This window comes from Amphibalanus amphitrite, unplaced genomic scaffold, assembly GCF_019059575.1.
Source record: "Amphibalanus amphitrite isolate SeventyFive unplaced genomic scaffold, NRLGWU_Aamphi_draft 000368F_arrow, whole genome shotgun sequence".
NCBI lineage: Eukaryota > Metazoa > Arthropoda > Thecostraca > Balanomorpha > Balanidae > Amphibalanus > Amphibalanus amphitrite.
In genome coordinates, this window is record NW_024881862.1 from 148617 (window position 1) to 159966 (window position 11350).

Genomic DNA, 11350 nt, shown 5'->3' on the forward strand with positions numbered 1-11350 from the left:
CGTATTTTCGGCGTGAGTCCTTTATTTGTGAGTTTCGGGAACACATCACGGGGAATATATATGATATACATTGACTCCGTAAGACTCATTCATAAGCCTCTCCTTCACCAGCGGTGCACCGCAGATGGTGCCCGCGCGAACGAACGGCGAGCCACACTTTCAAAATAGAGCACGATATGAACGGTTCAGAGAACATCGAAAACACCCAGCCCAGCCCGGTCCAGGGAAGCACCTATCCCTGTGTCCCACTGCAAATAGCACACGGAAACACGTTCACGTTCGAGGCAAGACACCCTACGCTTCAACCAGAGACAAAACAGAAAAACTGCGGGCCGCGACAGCGAATGACGTCCGTCTCTCGGTAGGATACCACGTCACAGGTCACGACGGCTTCAAAACAGAACCAAAGCCTTCCACAGTTCGCCGCGAAAGTTACAGCTGAACACACAGGAGTAAGAGAACCCGAGCCTCTAGCGACGCACAAGCTCTATCAGGGAACGACCCAGTAGCGTCGATGGCCGCGGGTGGTCGACACAAGCGCTGAGCCTGGCCACACTAAGTAGTAGCACTGGGAGCGCCCACTCAGACTGGAGCAATACGCTGATAATGCACATACAAACGCATTCATCAACGGAAGAAAGGGACAGCGGGATAGGAAGAGGATTTTACTGTTACGTCGCTTTCTAGTGCATCAGCCGTAACCAGGTTTTATATTGACTTCGCGCCCCGCTGACCTTTAACATGACGCCCGATCGACTTTGACCTGACTGTGACCTGGCGCTCTATATTGACCCAACAAGCGCCCCGAAGTCGTCTGGCGACCCGAACGGCCTTCCTAGTACTAAATTACTTAACTAAGATGAGCACCAAGGAAGGGCCCGCTTTACAAAGTACATTACACTCTCCAAATCGTCGAAGCGTGCTTCACTGTACAACGATGAGTAGCATAGATTTATGGAAGGCGCGGAAATGTTGCAGGGATAGACCATTCCTCCCTAGTGTGGCCACATGAAACAAGTCCAAAGTAATGCTCTCTAACGGACCGGCCAATCAACACATCAAGGGGTCACGGTGTGACTCACACATCAGTGAGCGCTACGATTGCGCCACCAACATTCATCTGACTTATTGAAAGCGGCACGGACCCAGGTTCGCCCAATCACTCCCAACCGCACTGCCTTTATTTCCTGATCGACAGATCTCCGTGCTCAAGATCCTGCATATAATCACTTCACTCAGCTTCGGGGAGGGGCTGTCGGCCCAATCTTATAAAATGCCGTTCTTTTTCATACACGACATTTGATAACATGTGTAATAATATCCGTGTTTGCAAATACGTATCCGAGTAAACAGCGATTCCTGGGAACGATTATATACTATAGCCTGAAATGTGCAGAAAACGATTTGATTTTACCAGCCGTTTTTTACCACCTTAACTTCAGCTAGTGTTGCCAAATCCTTCTAACGGCATTTTTGAAAGATTGTGTCCCGGTGATCGCCCAATCGCAGCTCCCACCCGTATTGCCTTGATTCGCCTTGAACTTCCTGCCGTGCCTTCGAACGTTTTCGAAGCCAGCATCAAAGATTTCTCAGTCCGCAAACTCGTCTCCGCCATAAAGGAGACCGACCCCGCCACACGCCGAGCGCTCTCTTCCTCTTTCCGACCTCACCCCGTCCTCTGACCTCCCCACTTACCCACCTCCCCTCTCCAGCCCGCCGCTCAGTGCTGGTTGACCCAGGGCCGCAGTTGAGACGGCACGGCCGACGGCGGCACGCACCTGCTAACCACGCGCGCCGCCAGACAGCGCAGAGGCGCGTGCTGCACGCGGCAGTAGCGGTGGCGAGCCAGATCGAGCAGCTGGTGCGCCGCGTCCCGTTTACGCGGGCCCACGCGACGGTCCACGTGCGCTCCGGCCTCCAGAAGAACGTTAACCACCTGCGGGAGGGGAGAGCGTCAGAGGGGTAGAGTGAAGACAGAGGTAAACAATGAGGCAGAGGGATGGCGAGGGGAGGGGATGATGAGAAAAGGCGATGATTAGAAAAGTCATGACTAAAGGCGGCCGCACACTGGGCCATTCGGCGGGCAGATTCCGCAAAAGCGGAATGTCGCCGGCGACATTCCTACAGCGGCTTTCCGCTTGTTTTCAGCATTTTACGGGACCATTCGGCGGTGCGATTTTCTACTTAGTATTTTCAGGAACTTTATGTGAAATATTTTATGATAAATATAAACGAATGCAAACTAAATACATTTAAGCAAATACAATATGCTATATTATGTTATATTTCTGTAAAATAAAGTTTTGAATATCTATTAATTTGACATAATTTCTGGAGGAAGTTGCAAAAAAAAATAAAGCTCTTGATTAATGTTAACAGCCGTGTTTGTCGACAAATGCAAGAAACCTAAAGACAATTGTGGAGAGGCACATAGCAACCTGCTATAAGAATAACCAATGAAGTGTATAAAACAATCTAATATGGGAAAAGAAGTGCCGTCACTGCCGCTACGATACTTTATCAAGTAAGTCTATTTCTCGGCTGCTCCATCAACAGTTGGTGAGTTTCAATTTCCACAATTTCGGGTGTCCGCGGCGTCGCCGCGGAAAAAGCTGAACCGGTCCAGCTTTTTCCGCAACTCCGCGGCTGTCCGCGCGCATGCGCACTCTACCCGCGGACAGCTGGCTGGCACCGGTCGGCTGGTAATTTTGTCGTTTCAGCAGCTGATTCGGCGTCCACGAAAGCGTAATGTCGCTACGGAATTACGTTTTTGTGGAATGTCGCCCGCCGAATGGCCTAGTGTGCGGCCGCCTTAAGTGATGGGAGGGGCGTGACGAAAACAATTAACTACATAGATAGGTATTATCAGAAATTGATCAATAATTTCGATAGCAGAAGTACTCAGTAAGGCGCAATTATCAAAACGAAAGATGCTTCTAATGGGAGCTAGGCCAATCTGTTTTACATCTGGATATTCGAAGAGGCACTTTCTCTAGGCGATAAGTCCCCACTCCCCAGCAGGTGACCTGGGAGGACGGGAGTGTATATTCGTCCCGTCCCCAGTTCCCGGCCCATGGCCCTTACCGCCGCCGTAGAGGTGTTGAGTGGAGCGTGCACGCTGTTCCCGTAGATAGGTCCGCGAGCCGCCAGCAGCAGCGGCGTCACGCCAGCGTTGTTGGTGGCGTCCACATCGGCCCCACACTCGAGAAGAACCGCAGCCACCTCGGCGCTCGGAAAGATGTCCGGCTGGTAGCGGCACACAAAGAGGCGCGTCAGGAGCAGCCGAACGACGGGGGGGGGGGCGTGATGAAACATGGGACTTGAACCGCGTGTCAAAAATGTGCTGCGAACAGTGGAGGGGTAAGAATGGAATGAACCCTAGATGAGCGACACCACTGAGATTTAAGCAATAGCCGCCCAGCAATGTCAGAAACAATAAAATCACTCTCTTCAAAACACCAAACTAATCGACCCCGCTCTCATAATCAGCCTCCAGGCCACTCTGCCTTTCCACCCACCAGGGCGTCGTCGAACTGCGACTTGGGCTGAACGCTGGCCGACACGGCCAGGTGAAGGAGCGTGTTGCCCTCTGCGCAGGTGCGCGGTCGGAGCTTCAGCAGCCGGTACAGCTGGCGCTTCCAGTGCAGGCGCTGCTGGTCGGAGCAGCGCACGTGCAGCAGCAGGTACACCAGCCGGGTGAGCGTCACCAGCAGCACGTCAAAGTCCTTCTGCTGGCGCTGGTAGACGGGCCGCAGCTGCACCAGTCGGATGGCCTCCTCCATCTGGGAGCTGATCACCGACAGAGTGTCGGAGACGTCACAGAACTGCAGCACGTCAGGAGAGACGCTGGCGCCGTGACGCTCCTCCTGAACGTCCAGCAGCAAACGTACCAGGGCCTGCCGGAGACGGGGGGGAGTGTTAGCGGAGTACCAGGGCCTGGCGGAGCCGGGGGAGTGTTAGTGGAGTACCAGGGCCTGGCGGAGACAGGGGGCGTGTTTATGGAGTACCAGGGCCTGGCGGAGACGGGGGGGGGGGAGTGTTAGTGGAGTACCAGGGCCTGGCGGATACAGGGGAGTGTAAGTGGTGCACGTACCCGGGCCTGACGGGAGTTAGTTATACAGACACAAGTACTGGGGAGGGTGTGGGGATGCGGGATGATCAGTGGGAGCACACTATAGTCTTGTAGGGTCATCGGAAGTAAAGGAAATTCCTATCTTCAACATCGAACTAAGCAGTGACTTTACTCTTCAGGATGTGAATTTGCACACTACACAGCTTAAATTTCCGAGCGTTGACTACATGCTATCTGCCCTACCCAGCTTCCTCTCTAAACTGACAGCCATCTACAGCGGAAACACCCCCAACAAATATCGACCATCCCGGGACGCACCTGAGCCGTGAAGCAGGACTCGTGGAACAGCACGCGGTCCCTGCGGACACGCAGTTTGAGCGCGTACAGCCACAGGTCGATACAGCGCTGGAAGAGAAGCGAGTCGGCGTAGGCGGCACCCCGGTACATGAGTCGGAACGTCATGTCCTGAAAGGTAGACAAGGGGACAGGCAGGTCAGGACACCGGGGTGAGACTGAACATTGATCCACACTACAATGATTCATCAAGTTGGCGTGTGCAGGTGTACGGCCAGCGCTTGCCTTTTGGTTATTGCCGAACACTAACTGCACCGTTAAAGTTTCGCTCACTAAAACAGCACCGCGCAAAACCTAATATGAGAAGACGGAAAGTGAGAATGTCTGAGCGTTTAACTGGTGACGGATCACTGACTGAGGCGGGAGGCCTCACACGTAAGACTGTATAACAAGGTACTGAACCGACAACGCCCTCCACATCGTCTGTTTTAAAACTGCAGAGTCCTGAGCCCACCTTGTGTGTGACACCCAAGACTCGTTCGGTGACGATGAGGCTCTGTATTTTGACGGCGTCCCAGTCCAGACGGAGGTCGTCCAGCTCCTCAAACGTCGAGAACTCCAGCTGATTCAGGTACACCTGCATCGACCGGTGAGAGACACACTGCATCAGAAGCGGCGTGACGGAACGGCGTGACTTCACAAATCAAAAAATATAAAGCGACGAAACGGATGATGTCTTTATTAGATCATAAAAACGGACCAGGAATACTAAACCATCATCAAAGTAAGGCTACTAGATCCTGTGAATGAAACTACTCTCCTCTCCATATATTTTTCTTCTTCATAAACTGCTTGCACCACCGACCACGCCAATATCTTATCCAGACAGGCTATCGCCTTCTCACCTTATTGGGTTCAGCTAATCTCTTGACGATGGGGTTCTCGGGGTCCCTGTAGCGGATCAGTAGCGCCTGTCGCCAGTAGCTCAGTGCCGTCTTGATGTCGCGGTTCTCGTCGACAAACGTGGCGCCGATCAGCTCGTAGGCGTCGGCCAGACGCTCCTGGCTGTACTGCACCTGTGACGTCATCGGAGGCGGGTTACGACGCATACCAACAAATAGGGCGTCGATTGAAGTGCAAACAAGAAACATCCGTCGATGCTTGATTTATGCTACCCATAACACGTTTGAGAGAAAACGATGAAAAACATAACACAAAGAGCTGCATATCAATGATTCACAATCAATTGGCACAGCCATCACAGTTATGATACCTAGCCTAGATAGGTGATCCGGTATTCGCTTCCGCGCGAAGCTTTTTAACAACAATAATGCTCCACAATACAAAACAAAAACTTCAAGTTGAGCATTTATTCAATAGAGGAATACTTAAATAGGTGATAGCATTTACCTTAGATTTAAGAAGTGCGAATATTGTGGCATCTCCCTTGAGGCAGGCAGTCTGAAGAGCATCATCTCCAGCCCTGCAACATGTTTATTGTGAGACGGTGTGCGATTATACGATGAAAAGCGGCACAAGTCGCGGTCCAGGCGTTTATTTCCACACGCCTGGTGAAAGGCCTATCCAGGTGAAACGCATATTTTTATCAATTTAGTTTTGTGTTTAAAACCAGTGAGCGTTATCAGATCAAAAACCAGCAGCGTAAAGCTTAACGGGCAGGTTCTAAAGTTAGCCACCCGAACGCGAAATTTCGGGATGACGGGATAATTAAGAGCCCCTGTCAAGTCAAACGTGTCATATAACCAGACATGGTCTTGTCTACCAACACGTTACTACCTTCCCTGCGGCGTGGCCACGGCCTCTACTCCTGAAATAATGTCTGCGGTCAAACAACAGCGCCGGAGCGACTCGGATCCGCCACTCATTACCGGGCTCAAATAATATCATGTGTAAGTACTTTTAGCCGGGACAGAAATAAAATGCTTGAGCGAAAGTAAAGCAAACCAAGTAAAACAGGCGAGAAACTTTACGGGCGCGAGGACTAAGAGGTCACATGCAAACTCTGATGTCCTATGAAGAGAAAACAGAGATTGGTTAAGGTAATACCTATTTCACAGATAATTACCTTCGTCTGACTATGATAAAATCAGAGGCATTTGCAAAGAAATTGAATGATATGAAACGGCAAAGCATTCATCACTGATGCCAAAGCATATGGCATCAATCATGAATGTTTGAAATGATGGCATGCTTCACAACGGACCCCAAACGGGCCACAACGGACCCTAAACGGGCATGAATAGTGAATGCCGCGGCCCGGTGGGCGGCGGCCGGCACTCACTTGCTGAGTACGAACGGGTCGGCGCCGTGTCGCAGCAGCAGCCGGGTGGTCTCCTCGCGGTGCTCCTGGATGGCGTAGTGCAGCGCCGACTTGTGCTGGATGTCCACAGCGTTCACCTGCGCGCCGTGCTGGATCAGAAAGTCGCACAGCGGCTCGCTCTGCACCGAGTTGATGAGGCACGTGCCGCCGCTGTGGTTGGGCCGCAGGATGTCGGCGCCGGCCTCCGTCACCAGGTACACCACTATGTCCAGGTGGGTCATGAAGCAGGCGGAGCGGACCGGCGTCGAGCCCGAGTCCGACTGGCAGTTCACGTCGGCGCCGTGGCGGCACAGGCAGCGCACCACCGGCAGCCGGCCGGCCACGGCGGCGCACCACAGCGGCGTCACACGGTGGCGCGTCCGGTCGTTGGCCACCTCGTACTCGCCGCGCTGCTCGATGTCGGCGTCACAGACGTCCAGCAGGTACTCGACCAGCGCCAGCTGGCCCTCCTTGGCGGCCAGGAACAGCGGCGAGCACCCGTCCTCGGCGCCCACCTGGGAGACCAGCGCGCGCCGCTCCGGCCGCGACAGCCGCTCCAGGCGGGCGGCCAGCGGCCCGCGCATTGTGGCGCTCGGCGGCGCCTTGCTGACGAACCAGTGCAGCTCGCGAAACAGGGTCTGATCGGGAGACTTGGACCAGTCGCTGGCCGCCCGGCCAGACAGGATCGACTTCATTGTACCGGAGGAAGTGTCACTCAGCCTGTGGACACGAGGAAAATATGGTAAGATGATACAAACGAGAATGCAGAGGTGGGAATACCTTCAGTAAAACTGGTAAAGCTAAATGCAAGTCTGCTCATGTTTAGTTCCATTCTCTCGATATTAACCCCCATCGAAGATGGTTCAGGTTTTAATGACCTGTAATACTACTTTTAGGCGACAAGCAAGCGAGTGCGAGAGTGAGCTCTGTACGAGCGGAAGTGTCAAGCAAGATTTAAAAAAAAAAAAATCATGTAACCGTCGACATGTCCGCCGTCCGGCGTTATGGACGGATTGCGCTGAAATTTAGGCTCAAAGTTCGGCATAACCCCGAGCACCGAAATTTTTACGCATGGGCGAAGGAAGGAATTTCCGAGCAAGTAGACTATTTCATCAATTTCTGCAGAAGATGACGAGACTTTACAAAAGCTAACATCACTCGCTAAGTCTCTTCACTCTACCTTCGAATCGAAAACCCACTTAGCGAAAACACGGAAATCAGACCCGTAATACCCGAGTGTGGCGAATGGCAATGTGAGGTGTGAACAGCGTACCCTTTTGGTGGCCGGGCTTCGCAGGGCTCAAGAAGACTGATCGGTTAGGCCTGAGAGACATGCCTAAGGCCCGAGCACTGCTATTAACCCGCGCCATGCTGGGAGTCTGAGTTTTCCGTCTCGTGCTGGGGGGGGGGGGGGGTAAACGCCCCCCATTTAACTTGGCTCCTAGGCCACGTAGCAACACGCGGTAAGTGGCATTCGCAAGAACGTCAAAAGTTATGACGGAGATACTTCAGTCATTTTTTTTTAGATCAGGTCAAAGGTCAGATCACCAGATGTCACCAAAGGTCACATTTTGTCTATTTCAACAATTTTTCGAAACACCCAACGCATAACTCGGGAACCAATAGAGCCACAGCGCCGCATAAAAGCGCATTGGGTAGCTCTTTCACATGCCTTTCTGAATATTGCTCTCAGATTTGATCTCAGATCTACGGTTTACCCTCCTGAGGGCAAAAACTAAAAATAGCTGTTTTTAAGAAAAAAAGTTGTTCTGTTGACTCAAGAAAGCAACAACATTATTTTTGCCAGCATCGTGTTCCTCTCGTGGAGACGCGTTGAATCTATTAAGGTGACGTTTAAAGGTCATTTTGAAAATTTTATAGCCATCAGGTCAAGGTCATGACTTGACCGGAAATGGTCAAGCTGCATATTAGTCGATCCGTATCGTCGAGCTGAACACATCTGACTTGTTTTCAACGCTCTAGCACGTCTCTATAAAAAGTTATAGCAAAAAAAAAAACTGCTGGTGACCTTCATGACCTGCAGAGTCGATGAATTTTAGGGTGGCTCCGACTCCGACTCCGGCTTCAAAAATCGACTCCGACTCCGACTCCGACTCCGATACCAACTCAGACTCCAACTCCGGACAGTTCTATTAAAATCCATATCCTGATATTAAAGTTCATAATGGAGATGTTCTTATCTTGCCTGCAACGATCTCTTGTGCGTTCTAAGGCTTGACGTTGCAAATATGCATTAGAAAAAGCAGGTTGTGGGGAATTCACAGTCTTCTGCTTTTTTTCGCTGAAAACGTTCATCCAAAACAGCAAAATGATCTTTTTTCGACAAAATCTAATTTCGAGCGCAATATCGTCAATCAAGCAGGTGCAGTGCATGACGTTGAGCCGGAGATGGAGTCGGTAAGATTTTGGCTACTCCGACTCTGACCCCGGACAGAACTGTCAATTCCGACCGACTGCAACTCTGACTCTGACTCCAACTCCACAGCCCTGGGTCACAGATATCAAAATTCTGAGATATACACTTTATGTATACTGTTACTCTTATCAATTGCTGAATGGTTCAAATCAAAGTGATCATCAAGTCCGTGTAGCTACAGTACCAGACTGGAAAGCATCCATACACTACACTACGCCGGACGCCCGTGAGACCCTCTTGTGCCGAAATTCGGCGCAAGCTATTTTGCGCTGAAATTCCTGCATGATTTGCGTCAAAATTGGAGCCTATTTGTGCCAAAATCAAGCCACTGACTTTTATATAAAGCACATGTGCACATCTACCGATCAAGGCTATATCAACTAGCCAGAGTTATACGGCCTTGGCCAGAGTGTTCCTGGGCCTTGGACGCTCTCTCATGTTTGAGCATCCGAAAGTTTTTTTATTATTTCCATGGAAATCCAATACCTCAATACGCTTAGTACACTGAAGCGTCGTGCCGTGAAACAAGGCTGGAACCGGAAGTTCCGGAGCCACAAAAATCGGCGGAGCGGTGTGTTTGAGGCTGGCGGGAGCCGGGAGTCAGCGAGGGCCGAACAGCGGAGCAGCACGTGCTACGGCACATCAGCCTCTTCTCGGCACACGCCGCAGAGCGCCGCGTGGCACCGCTTGTCTGGGCACTGCTGGCACGCCGCGGACTGCGCGGACTGGAGACAGCCGATTCGGTGCACGTTGGGTGCACGTACTGGAGCGAGCGGCCCTAGTGGCCCGCCCTCATCTGGTGCACCGAAACGGCGTCCTCTCTGTCCTCTCCGGGGATAGGGAGCGGCGGCGTGCTCCCGAGGAGTGGCTTGAATAGTGACTCGGACCAGTTGTCGCGCCATTGATGCGAGACCGCACAATGAACCGCCCTAGTTAGCAAGCGGGCATTTGAGGGCAGGGCGGCCGCTTGTTTCGCCAGGTCTTCCGTGCTCTCATTCCCTCGATACCTCAGTGGGCAGGAACCCACTGCAGTATTGGCTATGGCTATGCTCAACAAGGTCTTCCATACCTTACTCCACGCCGAGGGTTGAGGCCTCACCTGGACGGCCGCTCCTCCGCAGAGTAGACTCAAGCGGCTCGCCAGTTCGAGAACGCGATGACCGGGGAGTGGACGTCTCATCCCGAAACCTCTCCAGAGCAGTGCGAATCTGCTGATTGATTGACCAGCGCGCCGACTACATTTGGTGACCGCCTTTCGGAAAAAATCATGTGGCTACCCTGCACTGAAAATTCAGCCGCTGTCAAGTGTCATGCACTAAATTCGGCCCAAACGAAGTTACGCTGGACGTGCTAAAATTTTCAGCGCAATCCCACTACTATGCCGGACATATTCGGCATAACGTGCATTTTTTTCCAGTCCGGCTACAGTACAGCAGGCATTTGAAGTTTTCTGCAGTAATGTCACTTGACATGCCCTGACCTTGAATGACCAGGGTCTGAAAATTGTACATGTGCGGAAAAGATGTATGAACAGCAGCGCTGTGCGGCGCGTTTTTGGCGGCAGCAGGGCACAAAAACGCCCCCAGCAGGGTGCACACTGAGGCCAAAAGGCAAGGGGGACAACTGGACAAGCAACTCTTGTCTCTTAGGTCCTTGCTGATGGCTGATGGCCACGAGTAAAAGCAATGGATTGCATTCGCTTAACGCCTTTTATCTTTTAGTGTTTTGTTTATTTATATTGATATGCACTGCGGTTTTAACATCTACAGTGAAGCATGAATTACACCAAGAATCTGAATATGAACGGGCCGTTGAGGGGCTTACCGGTTTATATAGCCTTGGGCTTACCTTAACAAATCCCAATGTTTTTGTCGTCTTAACCTTGAACACAAAGCAATATCCACTTTCCAGTTTCCACTACGCCATTAGCTTTTTTATTTTTGTGAAGTAATTTGAAACTGTTGCGCAAGAAATGAGACAAACAAGCAAATTATACCAAATCTGATGCTACCATATGTAGAAGCCAAACAGCAACAAAACTAAACTTTTCGGTATGGAAATTGACAAACTTGAAATCGCTTTGAAAATATTTTTTCGTTTGGGATGAATAAGATAAGCCTTTTTATTACGGAGTTGTGTTTTTTTGACAATTCTTCAGTACGTAATAAAATGTCTTGAAAAAGAATAAAATAAATCTTAAATGTTCCTCAGTATTAGTCTGCTAGCC

At 51.2% G+C, this 11350-nt stretch overlaps 1 protein-coding gene across 3 annotated transcripts; it reads right to left on the reverse strand.

Annotated features, from left to right (window-relative positions):
- Window positions 1-2: 2 nt before the first annotated feature.
- On the reverse strand, window positions 3-11164 carry LOC122389699 (protein fem-1 homolog A-like). Of its 3 annotated transcripts, none has more exons than XM_043381974.1 (9): window positions 10972-11164; window positions 6669-7406; window positions 5777-5849; window positions 5272-5442; window positions 4881-5003; window positions 4391-4537; window positions 3519-3896; window positions 3085-3246; window positions 3-1936 (listed from the first exon to the last, which is right to left on the reverse strand). In XM_043381974.1, the coding sequence occupies exons 2-9, from the start codon at window positions 7379-7381 to the stop codon at window positions 1721-1723; spliced, it is 1983 nt and encodes a 660-aa protein (XP_043237909.1). In that variant the 5' UTR covers window positions 7382-7406; window positions 10972-11164; the 3' UTR covers window positions 3-1720. The 3 variants fall into 3 exon arrangements, with proteins under 3 accessions (XP_043237909.1, XP_043237907.1, XP_043237908.1); XM_043381972.1 differs by having other exon boundaries at window positions 10948-10999; XM_043381973.1 differs by lacking the exon at window positions 10972-11164 and adding an exon at window positions 10223-10402.
- Between the last annotated feature and the right edge of the window lie 186 nt (window positions 11165-11350).

Bases quoted from the DNA above. Each gene is read 5' to 3' on its own strand.
- LOC122389699 (XM_043381974.1), bottom strand. From the start codon at position 7,381: ATGAAGTCGATCCTGTCTGGCCGGGCGGCCAGCGACTGGTCCAAGTCT. The intron at 4,538-4,880 runs GTGGGCTCAGGA...TCTACCTTTCAG, and splicing joins TCTTGGGTGTCACACACAAG to GACATGACGTTCCGACTCAT. The intron at 1,937-3,084 runs GTAAGGGCCATG...CCCCTCCCGCAG, and splicing joins TCAACACCTCTACGGCGGCG to GTGGTTAACGTTCTTCTGGA.